At 35.2% G+C, this 16,737-nt stretch overlaps 1 protein-coding gene and 1 long non-coding RNA gene across 2 annotated transcripts; both read left to right on the forward strand.

Annotated features, from left to right (window-relative positions):
- Positions 1-2,748: 2,748 nt before the first annotated feature.
- Positions 2,749-6,423, forward strand: LOC129292204 (transcription initiation factor TFIID subunit 14b). Its single transcript, XM_054929761.1, has 6 exons — positions 2,749-3,070; positions 3,394-3,482; positions 3,578-3,799; positions 4,323-4,510; positions 4,591-4,712; positions 6,022-6,423. The coding sequence occupies exons 1-6, from the start codon at positions 2,957-2,959 to the stop codon at positions 6,106-6,108; spliced, it is 822 nt and encodes a 273-aa protein (XP_054785736.1). The 5' UTR covers positions 2,749-2,956; the 3' UTR covers positions 6,109-6,423.
- A 2,589-nt stretch (positions 6,424-9,012) lies between these two features.
- LOC129292201 (uncharacterized) lies at positions 9,013-13,105 on the forward strand. The gene is made up of 4 exons (XR_008588878.1): positions 9,013-9,211; positions 10,859-11,117; positions 11,505-11,594; positions 12,197-13,105. It is a non-coding gene; the product is annotated as an uncharacterized LOC129292201 (long non-coding RNA).
- The last annotated feature ends 3,632 nt before the right edge of the window (positions 13,106-16,737 follow it).

A 16,737-nucleotide genomic window follows, 5' to 3' on the forward strand; every position in this document is an offset into this window, starting at 1 on the left:
AGGGAATAACTTATTATCCGCATCATATGCTTATGCTTCCAATAAAGTCCCTTTGTAGGGACCACTCAAATGGCAGCCATTTATATAGATTGTGGGTCGAACACTTCCAAGAACCCTTTTACACAATATCCATTAGTTATAAATAGTTGCCCAAATCTATTCATTGGTGATACAACCCATTTTATGATAGTATTGGGATTACTTTCTTCTAACCTTTCAAATAATCACGGGATTATCATGTAAGATTCTTTTAGAAGACCATAGATATCTATAATTGCTCTCTCTTTAGCCATATAGGCTTGTTGGTATGTAAGGTTAACACCATACTCTCTTTGCAGATCTCGCCTTATGTCATTTGCAGATTTATTTATGTTAGACCTCAAGTCATCAATTATGATGGCATCTTTTCTTGTAGGGCACCATTAGGTTGTCTTGAGCAGTGTACATTTATTCTTTCTTAAACTTTCTAATAGTAAGGAATGAACTTTACTAACTTCATATGCTCTAATTTTTCAAGGATAGCCTTCAAGCACACAACATGCAATAATTTTCTTATCACGATTCTTGATAAACTCATACCCAAACTTATATACAACACTATATTTGGATAAAGTCTGTCTAAATGCCATAGTGTGAGAAAATGTTTGCCCAATACCTACATCCTTCTACATTGAAGTATTCATCTCAAGCAAAGGAGTAGGGAGACTTTCTATGGCTAAACTTTATACAGTTGAGAGTGGACTCACACTGTGAATGGAAGAAGGTATATTAAAACTTTCTATATCAAATTCCCATATTGGTGGAGAAAGTGACTTTCTATCTGAAGGTGATACCATATGATCTAACTTGAAATTTACAAGTCATATTAGACATTTATCAATTTGTATTAGGCTTACAATTAAGGGTAAATATAAGTGAACTTACACTTGTTAGCAATCCAAATGTGATGGTTGTCTGGAGTCTTTTGTACCCTTATCAACATAAACATAACCACTTTTATTGTTCAACTCAATTAATTATGCTACCCTTTTGTCATCTATGAGATCTTATAGTATGTTTGTATCATAACTTACTATGTACTTTTTGATACTGCCACTACTTTCAGGCCACACATATATTAAGATCATACTTTTTAATTCTTTATAGGTCATTGCTTGTCTTATCAAACTTTCAGTTATAATCCCACCCTCATATCTTGTATTTTCCTCTAAAGTCTTGACAAATTTATCCCTTATATGGAATATACAAAATAATTGCTCTACAAAACTAAAATTCATGAGTCATTCCAACTTGTATATCATTAAAATGTTAACTTCAATTACTTTATCAACACTTGATAAACTCATAAATTTACAACAAGAATTATAATATTAATAACATAACATAAAGTTTTTAATAACTCACTATACAATGACAAAACTTTCAATACCTAACAGCTTTATATTTTCAAATTTTAATATTAACACTTTACATCAAATAAAAGCACCCACTCTTTCATGCCAATTGATTAATTCATCCTATGTTCATTCCCTGCACTAAACTTGTACCTATACCCATGCCCATATCCATACCTATACACAGAAGATGCCTCTGATTATTATAAATGACAGTATTTTACCTCCGCATGATTGATTGATGCCAACCCGTCCTCTAAAAAGGTCCCTAGTCAACACCCATCTTGTTTCATTTCCAATCAAATTACATGGAGAAGGAAGAATCGCATTACATAAAGAACGCATAATCAAGAAGGAATTAGGGAATAAATCTCATGAACTTGTGGGTGATGAATCTTACCAACCGCTCTTCCTTAAGATGAACATTGAGAAATAAAGAACTGCAGGTTGAGGTTTTCCTTTTTGTGTGCATTTCTTTCTTTCATCATCAGCTGCCTATTCTTTCTTTGTTTACAAAAGGGTATTTTTGTCTTTTCTACATTCAAGTTATTTTTAATTTAGTCCTGGAGAATTGAACTAAAATTTCAAATTCTTTAGAGACCTATCAAAAATTATATGTCTTCCTAGATTCTTAACTAAAATTCTCCCTTAAAAATAACTCATCAATAATTATTTTTTATTATTATAACTAAATATAAAATAATATCTACTTTTTATAAAATTTTTAAATTACTTAAAAATTATTTATTTTTAATCTTAAATAAATGGATCTAAAGTCACAAAAATATTTGACATCAATTTTATTTTATTTTATTTTATGGGTTACATAAGTCATAATTATCCATTACAACGCGTACATTAATTATTAAAAAATAAAAAAATTAATCTTTTAATCTTTCAACTTTTAATTTACTTATAACTCAATTAATCAACTATAACTTACTACAATTTAGTCCCTCAACTTTTAATTTGTATATGACTCAGTTTCTTAACTTTTAACTCGTCTATAATTCAGTCACTCAATTTTTTACTGTTAATAAAATTCTTCTTTCTTCATTAGTTCTTATAGCTTAGATCCCACATCAAAAAATAAGAGGATAAACAAGATATAAGCATTTCTTTTATCTTTTATATTTGTTAAGGACAATTTAAAAAAAAACATGAAAAATAAGGACTGAGTTATAATTGAATTATAAGTTGAAGGACTAAGTCGATGCGAGTTATAGTTAAAAATTAAAAGATTAAAAGATTAAATTTTTTTCAAAAATTAATTACAAAAATGTGTTTTGAAAATTTTAAATATGTTTGGGAAAAACTTGTTTCTCCCACACACCCGTTTCCTGCGCCTATCTGTAGGAAAAGGCCAATGACTTGAATGCCCTTAATGGCAGCTTTGATTATCCCCTGCGTCGGTGATCAGAACAGCTCTTCATAAAACCATTCCTCTGTCAAACGACATCGTAAAGACGATGAACCATTCATTGTAATTTTGGCGGACAATCAAACCCTAGGATTTCTTATCCAGATTCAGCTTCGATTTCTCAGTCGAACCTGTAATTGATATGACCATCAGCTCATCTACGAAAAAGCACGGTCAAGATCAGCCTGAAATTAGTGGCCCCACTCCCAAATCACATCGAACCAAAATGGGCAAATCCGAAGACAATGAGAAAAAGGTAAATTTCCATGTTTCAATTCGTATTTGCAGATTTCTGTTCTCGTAATTTCCGAAATACATTGATATCTCCAAACCCTGCTATTTTAGGAAAGCGGTTCGTTGCCTTGCTCTTGCTGTATGCGTGTGTAGCTCGCTGCCTTGTTGCTTGTTTTTGTCTGCGATTTAAATCTGAATCTTTTAATGATGATTGTGATAATAACTCTAATTTAATGTGAAGAATGCCTAATGCAATTGCAGAATGTACAAAGATAATGACAATGTTATCTCGAATTGGTGAAAGTTCAATCTTTTGCAGTATAATCATTTCTTTGTTATTTTTAGAACTTGGGTAAGAAACTCAAAGATGTCGAAATAAGCGTTCCAATAGTGTATGGTAACATCGCATTCTGGCTGGGCAAGAAGGCAAGCGAGTAAGTGTGCTCTGTATTACCGTATAATTTCCTGCACAGTTTCGGCATATTGTTCTTTCAAACAAAAATATAATTACATAATTTTATTGTTTAAGGTATCAATCACATAAATGGACTGTATATGTTCGCGGAGCAACCAATGAGGACCTTGGAGTGATCATAAAGCGTGCTGTTTTTCAGCTGCATTCTAGTTTCAACAATCCAACAAGGGTTGTGGAGTCACCTCCTTTTGAGTTGTCAGAGTCAGGATGGGGTGAATTTGAAGTTGCCATCACACTTCATTTCCACAGCGATGTTTGTGACAAGCCTTTGAACTTGTGAGTTATTGGATGCTGTTTGCTTTTGATTAGTAGCTGGCTCTGGTTTCTAAAGCCGCCTATTGATGTTCTATGATTTCTTGATGCACCTAATAGAGTTCTGATATATACTTGAAGAAGGCTTTTAAGCATTTTAGCCTGGTTAGTCAACACTCTGCTTACTGTCAACAATGATCCAAGGCTGTTGGAAATGCTGCAGTGCTTTCTAAGTTTGATTTGAAAACATACAGCCACTTGGCTCGACTGCTTCAATTTTCAATTAATGAAATGCCTAGCCGATACTTCTGATATTTGTCATGCTATATGCAATTAGAAGAGAAACTTCTAAATGGTTTTGGTGCTTGATTATTTGAGTAATGAGATTATAGACTACCTTACAACTGATATTTATTTCTACACTAAAATATTGATTCATCAAAGGATGGCATGTGTTACCTAAAATTAATTATAGTGAAGACCAATATTTGTGAACACCAAAATAATTTCTGAATCATGTATTTTATGAAGTGTAATATATATACAGATATCATCACCTGAAGTTATATCCAGAGGATGAGAACAGTTCCATGTCAACAAAAAAGCCTGTTGTTGTGGAATTATACGATGAGATAGTTTTCCCTGATCCTTCTGAGGCTTTTTTAGCGCGTTTGCAAAACCATCCAGTAGTGAATTTTCCAAGATTGCCTGCTGGAATAACCTTACCTCATCCAAGTATGTTTCTTAGGAATTTAATATGCACTTTTCTTTTGTTCGATGATTGAAGTGAATTGACAAGTCTATTATATGTACAGTACCTATTGAGGATGCAAGTAAAAGGAGGAGAGGTGATACTAAAGATCATCCACTAACCCAATGGTTCACAAATTTCTCTGAAGCAGATGAGCTCTTACAGCTTGCTGCAGCTCGTCAGCAGGTTCATATGAGATTATACTTTATCTTATTTAAACTTTATGTAATCTGGGTTGAAATCAAAGGTGATGTTTATGATACTTTGATATCATAATCCATTCATGTATATTCTTTTGACTTTAAAATGACAAACAGCGTGCCCCAGATTCATGCATGCACAATTGTTTGCAATTTCCTTCCTGGAGACCTAGATCATGATTCATAATTTCTTTGGTTAGTCTATTTGTTGAAAATTCAGACAGGTTGAATTTTTATTATGTTGTCTATGAAGTTTGGAATCAACTTTTTCTTTGTACTTTGTCTATACTTTGGAGTGAAGGCTACTGCCCAATGATTCGTGGTTGATTTTTGTTGGTGTTTGTGGGGGTTTTTTTTTTGGGTCTTGACTTGTCTTCCCCTTCAACTAGACCATAATGGAACACAAAGGAGTTATACCCTTGAAATATTGGAACACAATGCCCCAAAATTCCATGTATTCTAGATTGTTAACTATGAAGGTATGTGCGTGTATTGGACTCCTGTCATTTCTAAACCAATATTTTAAATCAACTTAATGAGGTGAATGGAACTGTTATTCTATGTGCTTGTATTGGACTCCCGTCATTTCTGAACTAATGATTTAAATCAACTTAATGAGGTGAAGGGAAGATGATATAAGGCTTTGTATTATGACATAACATGGTGTATTTTATATGATAACATCCATCTTTTTTCTGAAACCATGCTTCTTTTAGGGGTCTTATTCTGTTTTGTAAATACATGGATATGAAGCAATTGACATGTTATGCTCTTGCGCTTGATCCTTGGACCTTCATTTAATGCATCATTGGAAAATATATGGCACACTCCACTTGGAGGCAATTTCCTTGAGATACTAAGTGCCCTGCTACCACCTTGACTTTCGTCATCACATACATGAGAAAGGAGAACTGGTTTCTAATTTTATTAATTGCTAATGTGATATTAATAAGATAATCCTTCCCCCCCCCCCCCCTCAAGCGAGATTTCGTCATGTATTACTTATATTTGTCATTCTTTGCTTAGACATTTTAGATTAACTCTTTTTCCTTTCTGCAAATCCTTGATCATTTTGGATCAACTCTTTGCTAACTCGTCAGTAAGGCAAAGTCTAAAACACAGACCGAGATAAGTTATTGGTTCCTTAATTCTCTGTTCACTGGTAGCTGAATCTCATTTTTCTTGAAGCTTATATTCGGCATGTAATTTTGTTATTCTAGAGGGCTTTCAATGATCAACCTTAAAAGAAGGTTTTGGAGCCAACTCACTATTTTTTGTACTTCTAATGTTCATAGGTTCAAGCTCATATTGCTAAACTCAGACGACAGATAAGTTTGATAGATGGGCAGCATCAGCAGTTCAAATCTTCCTCTGACCAGTAGATGTACACAACTAGGACTCGAGATTTTCTTTTGATTGGCTAGCAGATAAGCACTATAATCGAAGGATGGGATGATTATGTACCTGGTCAGCAGGTTGTCTCCAAATTTATTTTCCCCTTGTCTGCGCGATGTTGTAATTTTTCCCCTTGTCTCCCACCTAGAACAAAAGAAGGCCAATTGTGCATAATTTAATTGTAGAAGAATAGAAATTGTACCCTTCATCTTCTATTACGTTAGCTATATACATTTATTGTAGTAATTATCCCATTGTGTGGGGCAAAGAAGTGTCCCGCTGGGAGAGACGGTTCTTTTGAATTTTTTGGCTGTCCTCCTTTTTTTCATTTGTCCCGTCAAAAATTTGTTTGCTTGGATGATAGTACTGTCCGAATTTAATGCTGCACTGCCTTAACATGTGTTGGTTGGGCTGGGTTGGTAGTTTTGAATGTTTCTGGGCTTGCCACGCATGTTTATTAACATATAGAGAAAATTCATTTTTTTAAGAAGAATTTCATTAAAATCCTATACAAAAAAATTAATTATTATAAAGTTTATTAATAATTGAATTAAATTGTATTGATAAATGATTGTGTTATTAATACAATTTAGTGTAATTGTTAATGAATTTGGTAGTAATTAATTTTCTTAAATAGCACTTGATTGTAATTCTCTTTTTTTTAATCCCGTACATGTTTCTTCTGTTTGAAGTAATCTCATTTAAAATATAATTAGATATTAGATATAGACAGTTCTCACAGTGATAATTCGAACATTAATTTGTTACATTGTGAGGAACTAATTATTTCTGTTACATCTAATTTTTATTAGTAAAAATCCCCCGCCCCCTCAAAAGATTGAGTTGTAATATTTTGAGTTAGGAATCAAGATAGAAGCAGATGATGATGGCATGGAAGGATGACTTGTAAATATATTGATTTCTTTGGAAGTTTGTTTACATTATACTTGATATTTCTCTCGCCCTAAAAATCATTTGGATTCTTAACATTTGAAATATATTGTGAAAACATATCTTACTAGTTATTTTTTAGTAATGAAGTTAACTAATTTTCTTGATATAAGCAGTGGCTGTTAACAATTATCTTATTCTTAATGTAATAACAAAGGCAATTGAATGATTATCAGCTTGTTTGATTCAATTCCATTACACCTTTGTTTGAATGGAACATGGTACACCCAAAAATTTGGTTAATATGTAAGTAATCCTAACTCTCTACCTACATAGGATTTTAAAATCATTTGAACTTGGAAAAGGATAGATTTTTTATTTTTATGAAAAAAAAATCACATCAACAAATAACAATACCTCCAAGCATGTTTTTAATAAATAGGCCAGGAGATGATAACTAAATAGTAATAATTAAATAACATATGTAAATATAGAAAATATTTCTAGGGAACTATTTTCAGTTCAATTGGATAATGCTTGAATGAGTTCTAATCGGATAGTCATATCAAGAAAAATTTCACCTATTTTACTTATATACAAATGCAATTTATTGATTTATTTTTATTTTATTGTTTTATAATTTAGTTATTAAAAATGATTTCTTTCCATCCAAAAGCATTAATATTTATTTATTTTATTTTTTTTTAGGTGGAACGAATTAGATGAGAACTAAAGCCCTGTTTGGTATGATGGAATAGTTTTTAATGAAATTGGAATTGGAATTGGAATCAGAATTGGAATAGAATTGAATTATAAAAATATGTTTGGTATGTCAGAAAAATTAGATGGAATCCTTGCATTACTTTTGTTTGGTATGCAAGACATGGAAATGGAATTATATTTAAAAGACAAAAATACCCCTTTATAAAAATTAAAATAAAACATAATAAAAACTTAATTGTGTACCAATTTTCTTATGTATTTTATATATTAATGAAATATTATATAAATCATAGATTATATCTGTAACTATTATTCACTAGCTTGGGCCAAACAAAAAGTTTTATCATCAGAGGGAACATTTTCTTAAAAATAAAATTGGCAATGGTTCCCATCCCTTCTACTTTAAAATAAATACACTAACATGTAGATTTAGAAGAAAAATGTCAAACAAATCAATTCTACTTCTTATACCAAAAAAATATTATAAATATATAAATTATATACAAATATTATATATAATACTATCTTATATATATATTATAACGTTTTATATATAATGAGAAAAAATATCATTCACCCTTTTATACTCCCTTTTTCTTTTTTTTTGCTAGCATATGAGGGTTTTATTTTTTTTTTAGGGCAAATTTGTCTTTCTGAAATTTGTATGAGGGCAAAAGTGTCTTAAATATTACAATTCTATAGAATTACTCCAAATTCCATAGATTTACATAAGGAATTCAAATCAACTTTTTTCCATAGAATTAGGATTCCCAAGAATTGTAATTCATATCTACCAAACATCACTTTATTCAGATTCCTATCTCAATTCCATTTTCATCTTCACAATTCCAACCTACCAAACATGGCCTAAGTAAAGATCAAGATTCCAATTCTCCTATTGTAATTGGAACAAATATTACTTTTCTAGCTGCGAAAATTAACATCTCGAGTCTTGACTGGCTGTCTTTTTTTAAATTGAGGGGAAAAGACCAAAGATAATGTGTGATTATTTAAAAATTCAAAATTTATGTGATTATTTCAAAATTTACTATTTTACCACCACCTTTATGAAGATTAGATTGAAAATTCCTCGTACTCCAAATTTGGGCTTCTTCAAAGTTTGTTTTGAAGCTACCCCATGCTGAAAGCCGATGGCAGGCGATTGCTAATTAGAACAAGGGGATGACCGGTGATGACCGGTGATGTGAGATTTCGGAGAAAGTGAGGTGTGTGATGGAACGAACTTGTCTTTTCACGAAAGGATGAATTACGGGGGCAAGAGTAACATGGCCTTCCTGCGCTTCCATGTGCCAGAACAACGTTCAAGTCACCATCTTCTTCAAAAGGGCATATTTCTCATTCTCGTGAAAATGGTGGGCCTCTCCAGTCTCTCTGCCTTGTTCACAGTCCTCTTTTTTTCCACTCAATCTCATTCACAGAACATGCCTCGCTCTTGGCAACGACCCTGACATCCAGGTATTTGGTTGCATGGTTTCTATGTATCTCAGCCTCTAACTATTTTCAGAAATACGTATACTTGTTTGCTCTAGTTGAGTCTAGTAAATGAGAGCTTCCCCTAGACTGTAGAGTAAAGGTCATACCAGCTGTTGGAATTTATGCCAATGAAAGTATGAGACTTGATATTTAATTACATAAGGACTTGGGAATATAATCAAGGATATACACATAGATACAGAAATAATGAATACTGTTTTACGAATCACTAAGTTTATTTTTAAAAAAAAAAAGTTAAGAGTGCATCATATCTAAGGGAGTGAGTCTGATTTTAGGCCTCGGAGATTGTTATCTTGTTCAGTTTCTCTGAGCGTTCACCTTCCACTGTTTGGCATGGTGAAAAGCAGAAACTGATCGAAGGACAGATGGCTGGAATGACGGATAGTGCTATGAATCATTATAGGATGATATATAATATACCTCCCACGTTATTTAAAGATTACAATCATAAAAAGTGAGAGCCAGCAATAAAACTTGCAGTTTTAATGGGGTGGAATTTTGTGTGACAAGCTCGTTTTTGGACCATGGTCTCTGAATGACTTAGTCAAGCCTGTCCAAAAAGTAAGCAAGCATCTTCCATGATCGCCTTGTGAGCGATGAAAACATGGTAGGGTATGGAAGTAAAACTGGGTAAGACCGAAATAGTGGTGCTCATTGGATATAGATTTATGTCTTGGTTATACCTCTGCCATTTATTGGTGCTGGTTTAGACAGGACCACATGGGAAGCCTTGAGTTTGTTGAGACACTTGCTTGTAGCAGCCAACAACACACTAGTGGATAATCTAACATGTAGGTTGAGAAATTGACAAACTTTATATGGCTTTTATTATCAAATCTGTCATACTTTGAACTTTGAAGCCTATCGTTATACTTGTTCTTCCATCTACTCCAACAATTGATATGAATATCCTCCAAGAAAAACCAACCAAACACGTTGAGTATGACCTCTTCCTCTGCGAGTTCACATTCAAACCTCCTTGACAGCTAGCTTGTTTGTCGATCATGACGTGTCGTGTCATGCTTTGCTTTTTAATTTATCCATGTTCAAACAATGAGAATAGAAAGAGTTGGAATATTTTACCCGTTAATCACATATCTTTGATGGTTTAAATAATTGTTTATGAGTTGGAATATAATATTCAGAGGATTACTTCAAGGAAAATGAAACAGAATGCTATATTATTCTTCTTGTTGACCAAGACCCAAGAGAAAAATTACTGCAAGCTACTCTGTCCTTGAATCTCATTTAAAAATTCAAGATGTTCCTGGCAGAAATGAATATACACTCCTTTTTTTTTCCCGCAAGATGGAATGAAATGAAGAGGAGATGATATGAGAATCACAAGTTATTCACCTTATCAATTATCAGCCAGTTGATTGAGAAATTCTTCTAACAGTTAAGGAAGCTATATTTACCAAAGATGCTTGGATTAAAAAAAGAGCTCTTAGATGATTGTCTTTAGTTTTTCAAGTCATATATTTTAACATTCCAAATTTCTAATTCCTACATTAATATTGATTAAGGAATGAAATAGTAATTTAATGTGAGATTAGGATTCTGGATGGTGGAATGTTGTATTAACTCATTGAGATGTTATATGAACAGATATGAGTAAAAGGACAGCATCGTAAAGCAGAGCGTGTGAGTGCAGTAAGGATTTCCCTCACTGTGCCACTCATCGCGGCTGAGGACGAATGCACCGCGACGCATGATGCAGGTTTTTAATAAATGAGGACATGCCAGGCTTGTGAAAAACAAAAGGGAAATTAGAGAAAGAGGGGTTAGGCATGGAGAAGAGAGGATAGTCTGCCAGGGTGTCAAGTTTCAGGAGAAAAGATGACGTTTCCGACCTGTTACTTATCAGGTAAGTCTCTTACTTCCTTAACCTCCGATTCTACCCTGTTTTCTCTTAGTTTTAACTATTGAGAAATTAAATTTAAAAGTTTTAAAGAATTAATTTCTTACCATATAATAATAGAAAAGTCCTCTAAGACTAAACTAATATTTTGTGACTGGTTTCAGTTAAAATGATAAAGCTTTGAAGCTATAGGTTTAAATTAACCTAATTTAGAGAGAGTAAAGTGAGAGAAATCTAACTAGATAAATGTTAGTGCTTGTATTGAATGATAATTGGTCATAATCCGCATGAAAGAGTATGAATAGAGGAAGTGATAGCAATTAGGTGTTAAATTACTATAATTGGCACCTTTTGTTAATGGTGAAACTGATCTTGGCTTGCCAATTTGTGTAGATTCTTGCGTACGACAATTTGAATGGCAAAAGACACTCGAATAGGGTTATGAAACACGAGTAATCCTTTCTATTAGACAACAGAGTTGAGGTAATCATATAGTTTATTATATTTGTTAGCTATTATACCTATGTAAAAGTGATGACATGATTATGAAATTTGAGTTTTGTTAGATTCTATGCATGATTTTTCTTCATAAATGGTTTTAACATGAAATTAATTTGTAAAAAGGAAATTTGATGGTCGCTAGTTTAGATTAATCTATATAAATGTGTGTGTGGGGGGTATAAAATGGTAGAAAAGTTGTGAAATGTGTGTAAAAAGCATGATCGTAGGGGGTAGGAGTTCACTTAGGGGAAGTGTGGATGTGTGTGTGGAGATGTGAGTGAACAAATGCATATGATCAGGCTAGCACCATGAGACATTCAGTGCAACATTATACAGGCTGGTACCATAGGTAATCCGGTATAACATTATACTGGGATATCATATGACATTTGGGCAATCTAACAACTTCCTAATACCTATTAGGATGCAGTTAGGAGTTAATAATGCCTCTATCACTAATGTATTGTAACATCCTGAATTTCAACCCTAGGAATTAGCTGCTAATTAGGCGTAAATTAGTAATTAGAGGAATGATTATGGTTTTAATAATGAGTTGATATTTTATGTTGTTTGGGTATTGATAGGATGAAAGGTTAGAGAGGCAATCCGGGATAGAACGTGCGAGCATAAGTAAGAATTTTCTCACTATGCCACGTGCTATTGCAGAAGCTGCTTGCACCGTGACACATTGTTGAGAAATCACTGAAAACTGACATGAACAGCTCATGAAAATAGAAGGAAAAAAACTGGAGATGTGTTTGGAGAGCAAGAGGAAGCCATCTCTGCTAGGGCAAGTATTATCTAAAGCTCGAGAATTTGCTTCGATTAATAACTTGATGGGTAAGTGCGCAATCTTAAGCTTTAATTCTACCTCTTTTTTATTAAATTTCATTGGTTGAGAAATTAAATCATGAAATTCTAAGGTGTTATAATCTAAAAGAAAGGGTTAAAACGGGATATCGAATACAGCATTAGGGTTTTGTGACTAGTATAGAGTTGAATGGTTGAGTTTTGAGCATTTAGGCTCAAAATGACCTAAAAGTTAGGTCAATAGAGTGAATTTAGATGAATGGATGTGTTAGGGAGATTGTTATAATTTTTTGAGTAGCCTGTAAGGCTAGTGAACATAAATAATGAATAAGTGAATTGAAAAGGGTTCAATTAAACTATTTCATATGTTAGGAGATTCGGTTTAGCCAAATCAATGCTTATCAATTGTGTTGAGAATTGACTGAAGGGCACTATTTTATGTAGATTGAGCACTTGTGAAGTTGCTCGTGAAAATCTATGCCCCTGAAAACTTAGTGTGGTTGGTAACCCTTAGTAGCAAGGGTTAAAAGTAACTAGAGTAACCTTTTTACTTGTTTATTTATGAAATTATTTGCAAGTCTTTTGGTATAACTACGTGCATTATATTGTAAACTGATAGAATAGCAAGATTTTAAAAGTATATGCATGCGGGTGTGTGAGTATTGATTGAAATGAATTTGAGAAGTGACACTTGTACTGACATGCATTATGTAACAGCCCTCCGCTCACCCCGCCTCCCCGAGGTCTTTTACGGTGCTAGACACTCTCTCCACAAGCCCCACAACAGGGCGACCCCACCCCTTTCAGTGAGCATCAGGAGACAAAGGCTTCCCCGCAGTAGTGTGCAGGATTATTCCCCTTGCGGAAAGCCTCCCCAGGTTCGATCCTCCAACCTCTCCTACATAACAAAGTTGAGGCTAAACCTGGTACCATTGAACCATGTGGTTTAATGGTACCAGGTTCAGCCTCAACTTCGTTAAGGTGATAGAGGTTGGAGGTTCGAGTTTGAAGAGGTTCTAAAAGACCCCCGTGAGGGTAGGGTGAGGAATAACTACTGTACCACCAGTGGGAAAGCCGGCAATCATGTGGCGACATGTGTGTTGTCTGCAGCAGACAACACACATGTCGCCACATGATTGCCGGCTTTCCCACTGATGGTACTCAATGGTACCAGACTTCGCCTCAACTTCGTTAAGGTGGTAGAGGTTGGAGGTTCGAGTCTGGGGAGGTTCCAAAAGACCCCCGTGAGGGTGGGGTAAGGAATAACCACTGTACCACCAGTGGGAAAGCCGGCAATCATGTGGTGACATGTGTATTGTCCAACGCTGAGAAAAGACCCTGGAAAGGCAGTGGTGACCCAGGAGGGCTGTTATATAAAAGGCACCTTTTTATGTAACAGCCCTCCGCTCACCCCGCCTCCCCGAGGTCTTTTGCGGTGCTGGACACTCTCCCCCCAGGCCCCACAATAAGGCGACCCCACCCCTTTCGGTGAGCATCAGGAGACAAAGGCTTCCCCGTAGTAGTGTGCAAGATTATTCCCCTTGCGGAGTTCAATGGCATCAGGTTCAGCCTCAACTTTGTTATATAGGAGAGGTTGGAGGATCGAACCTGGGGAGGCTCTCCGCAAGGAGAATAATCCTGCACACTACTGCGGGGAAGCCTTTGTCTTCTGATGCTCACCGAAAGGGGTGGGGTCGCCCTGTTGTGGGGCCTGGGGGGAAGTGTCCAGCACTGCAAAAGACCTCAGGGAGGCGGGGTGAGTAGAGGGCTGTTACATTAAAAGGTGCCTTTTATATAACAGCCCTCCTGGGTCACTACTGCCTCTCCAGGGTCTTTTCCCAGGCGCTGGACAATACACATGTCACCACATGATTGCCGGCTTTCCCACTGGTGGTACAGTGGTTATTCCTCACCCCACCCTCATGGGGGTCTTTTGGAACCTCCCCAGACTCGAACTTCCAACCTCTACCACCTTAACGAAGTTGAGGCGAAGTCTGGTACCATTGAGTCACTTGATTCAATGGTACCAGGTTCAGCCTCAACTTTATTATGTAGGAGAGGTTGGAGGATCGAACCTGGGGAGGCTCTCCGCAAGGGGAATAATCCGCACACTACTGCAGGGAAGCCTTTGTCTCCTGATGCTTACCGTAAGGGGTGGGGTCGCCCTGTTGTGGGGCCTGGGGAGAGAGTGTCCAGCGTCGCAAAAGACCTCGGGGAGGCAGGGTGAGCGGAGGGCTGTTACACATTATATCTGCAAGATATATCCTGAATCATAGTAGGAGGAAATGCAACCTTACTGTGAGGAGGTCCAAGAAGTCCTGATGATCCAGAGCATAGAGCTGGGCTCCGTCAGGACAGACATAGGAGAAGAATTTTGATGATCCAAAGCGTAGAGCTTGACTCCAATACAACGGACCTAGGATATTAAATGATCCACGAGATTATCCTAGACTAGGGTAGGGGGCCATGATCCTACTTTGTAAAAGGCTAGGAAGTCTTGATGATCCAGAATATAGAGCTGGGCTTTGCCATGACGGACCTAGAAAGCCACCTATATGAATATGACCTGGTCTGAGCACTGGTATGGTAGGCCCTGTTCCTTGTAACTAGAGGGCCTGGTCCGGCTGTAAAGTTTACTCTGTCGGGGGGAACCAAGACTGCATTGCATGAGTATAATAAGATTGATGAAAATGAATTCCTGTATATGGATATGTTGTAGTTTTATGACTATACATGCTACTTTATCGCTTGTTTATTATTTTTCTTACTAACCGATAATTGGGTTTATCTTCGAGTTACTACGACGTATGTCTCACTTCGTTACTTTTAAATACAAGTGAAAAGAGCTTGAGAAGGCTGAGAAAGGAAGCGAGGAAAGAGTAGCCTCGATTAGTAGTGGTATGACTACCTATAAGTAGAAATGAATGTATAAAGTTATTTATAAAGTTAAGTTGTCAACTAAAATGCATATATGTGTGTGAATATGAGAAAGTAGATGGTATTGTGAAACTTGCTTGTATATATATATATGGGATGCATTGTGTCGAGGGTGCCCTTGAGGAGGGTACGTGGGTAGGCTAAAATGTAAACAAGCAAACATATGTTGTATTGTAACTGGTTCCATTAGTGTGTATATATGTGTTGACTATGATTGATGTGAATTGATTGTGTTTTATATGGTGAAATGAGAACTTGACACAAATGGTGAAGCAGAGCCCCATTTGGAAAAGTCAAGTTCATTTATGATTTTCGACCATATGGTGAGACGGAGCCCCATATGTAAGAGTCAGAGGGTCAAAAGTGAAAAAAGTCTAGTTGTATATGTGATTATGTGTATATATATGATTTTCTTATATAAAACCACAAGTGTGTGATATGGCTTTGAGAGGCTAAAATGGGTTATTGATGTAATATTTGATATGTATGATATTAATCAAGTGTATGTGGTCATTTTGGACTTAGTTTAAGGCCCGAAGTAGTCTAATGGAATAAGAAATGAGAATTGAGCACTTAGGGTGCAAGTTTTTAAGAGAAAAAGTGACTTTTGACATTTGAGTATTTAATTTTAGATTGGATTGTCAAATTGAGTCTAAATTTATTCTATTAGCTAGTACACATTGTAAGTTTCATGTGAATACTTGAATCACTCTAATCGAACGTTAGGTGTGAAAATAGTGCACACTGAAAGTTCATCATTTTTGCTATCAAAATAACATCAAAATTTTGAACAAGCATGCCACGACGCATAATGTGCTCGCCGTGGTGCATGACGTAGTATAAAATAGGCCAGATGGTTCTATGCCACATGCTGTGACGCATGTGCTACACACCACAACGCATGGCCCATTTTTAAGTTAAGAAATTGTAACATTTTGAGTCTTTTAAATATATTTATGCTTTCGTTAGCCGTCTTATTTGAATGTATGTTTTGAGAAGTTTGGATCCTGTAATTTTAAAAATAAATAAAGAACTATTACTCTAATTTTGTATTTTATTGATTAAGTGATGGAATGGTAAAGCACAGGTTGAGATGGCACATTATAATCAAGACTTGGGGACTTTACATGTGTGACATGAGAAAAACTATAGTCCATAGGTAGGATAGATTACCTTTGGCCGGGTATTTTTACCATCAAAAGTGTGTTCAGGTCAATAAATGATTACTCTAGTAGAGTCTATGATTTCATGTCGAGGAGCTTTAGAGGATTGGTGGATAGATGATCATGCTAGTGCGTTAAATATGTAAAAAAGGCTTTTAAAGAGAAAAGTTATATTATGATATATATATATATATATATTACTTCAATTTTTCTTA

Source organism: Prosopis cineraria, unplaced genomic scaffold (genome assembly GCF_029017545.1).
Source record: "Prosopis cineraria cultivar Desert tree isolate PC_DT_omini unplaced genomic scaffold, ASM2901754v1 PC14, whole genome shotgun sequence".
Classification (NCBI taxonomy): domain Eukaryota; kingdom Viridiplantae; phylum Streptophyta; class Magnoliopsida; order Fabales; family Fabaceae; genus Prosopis; species Prosopis cineraria.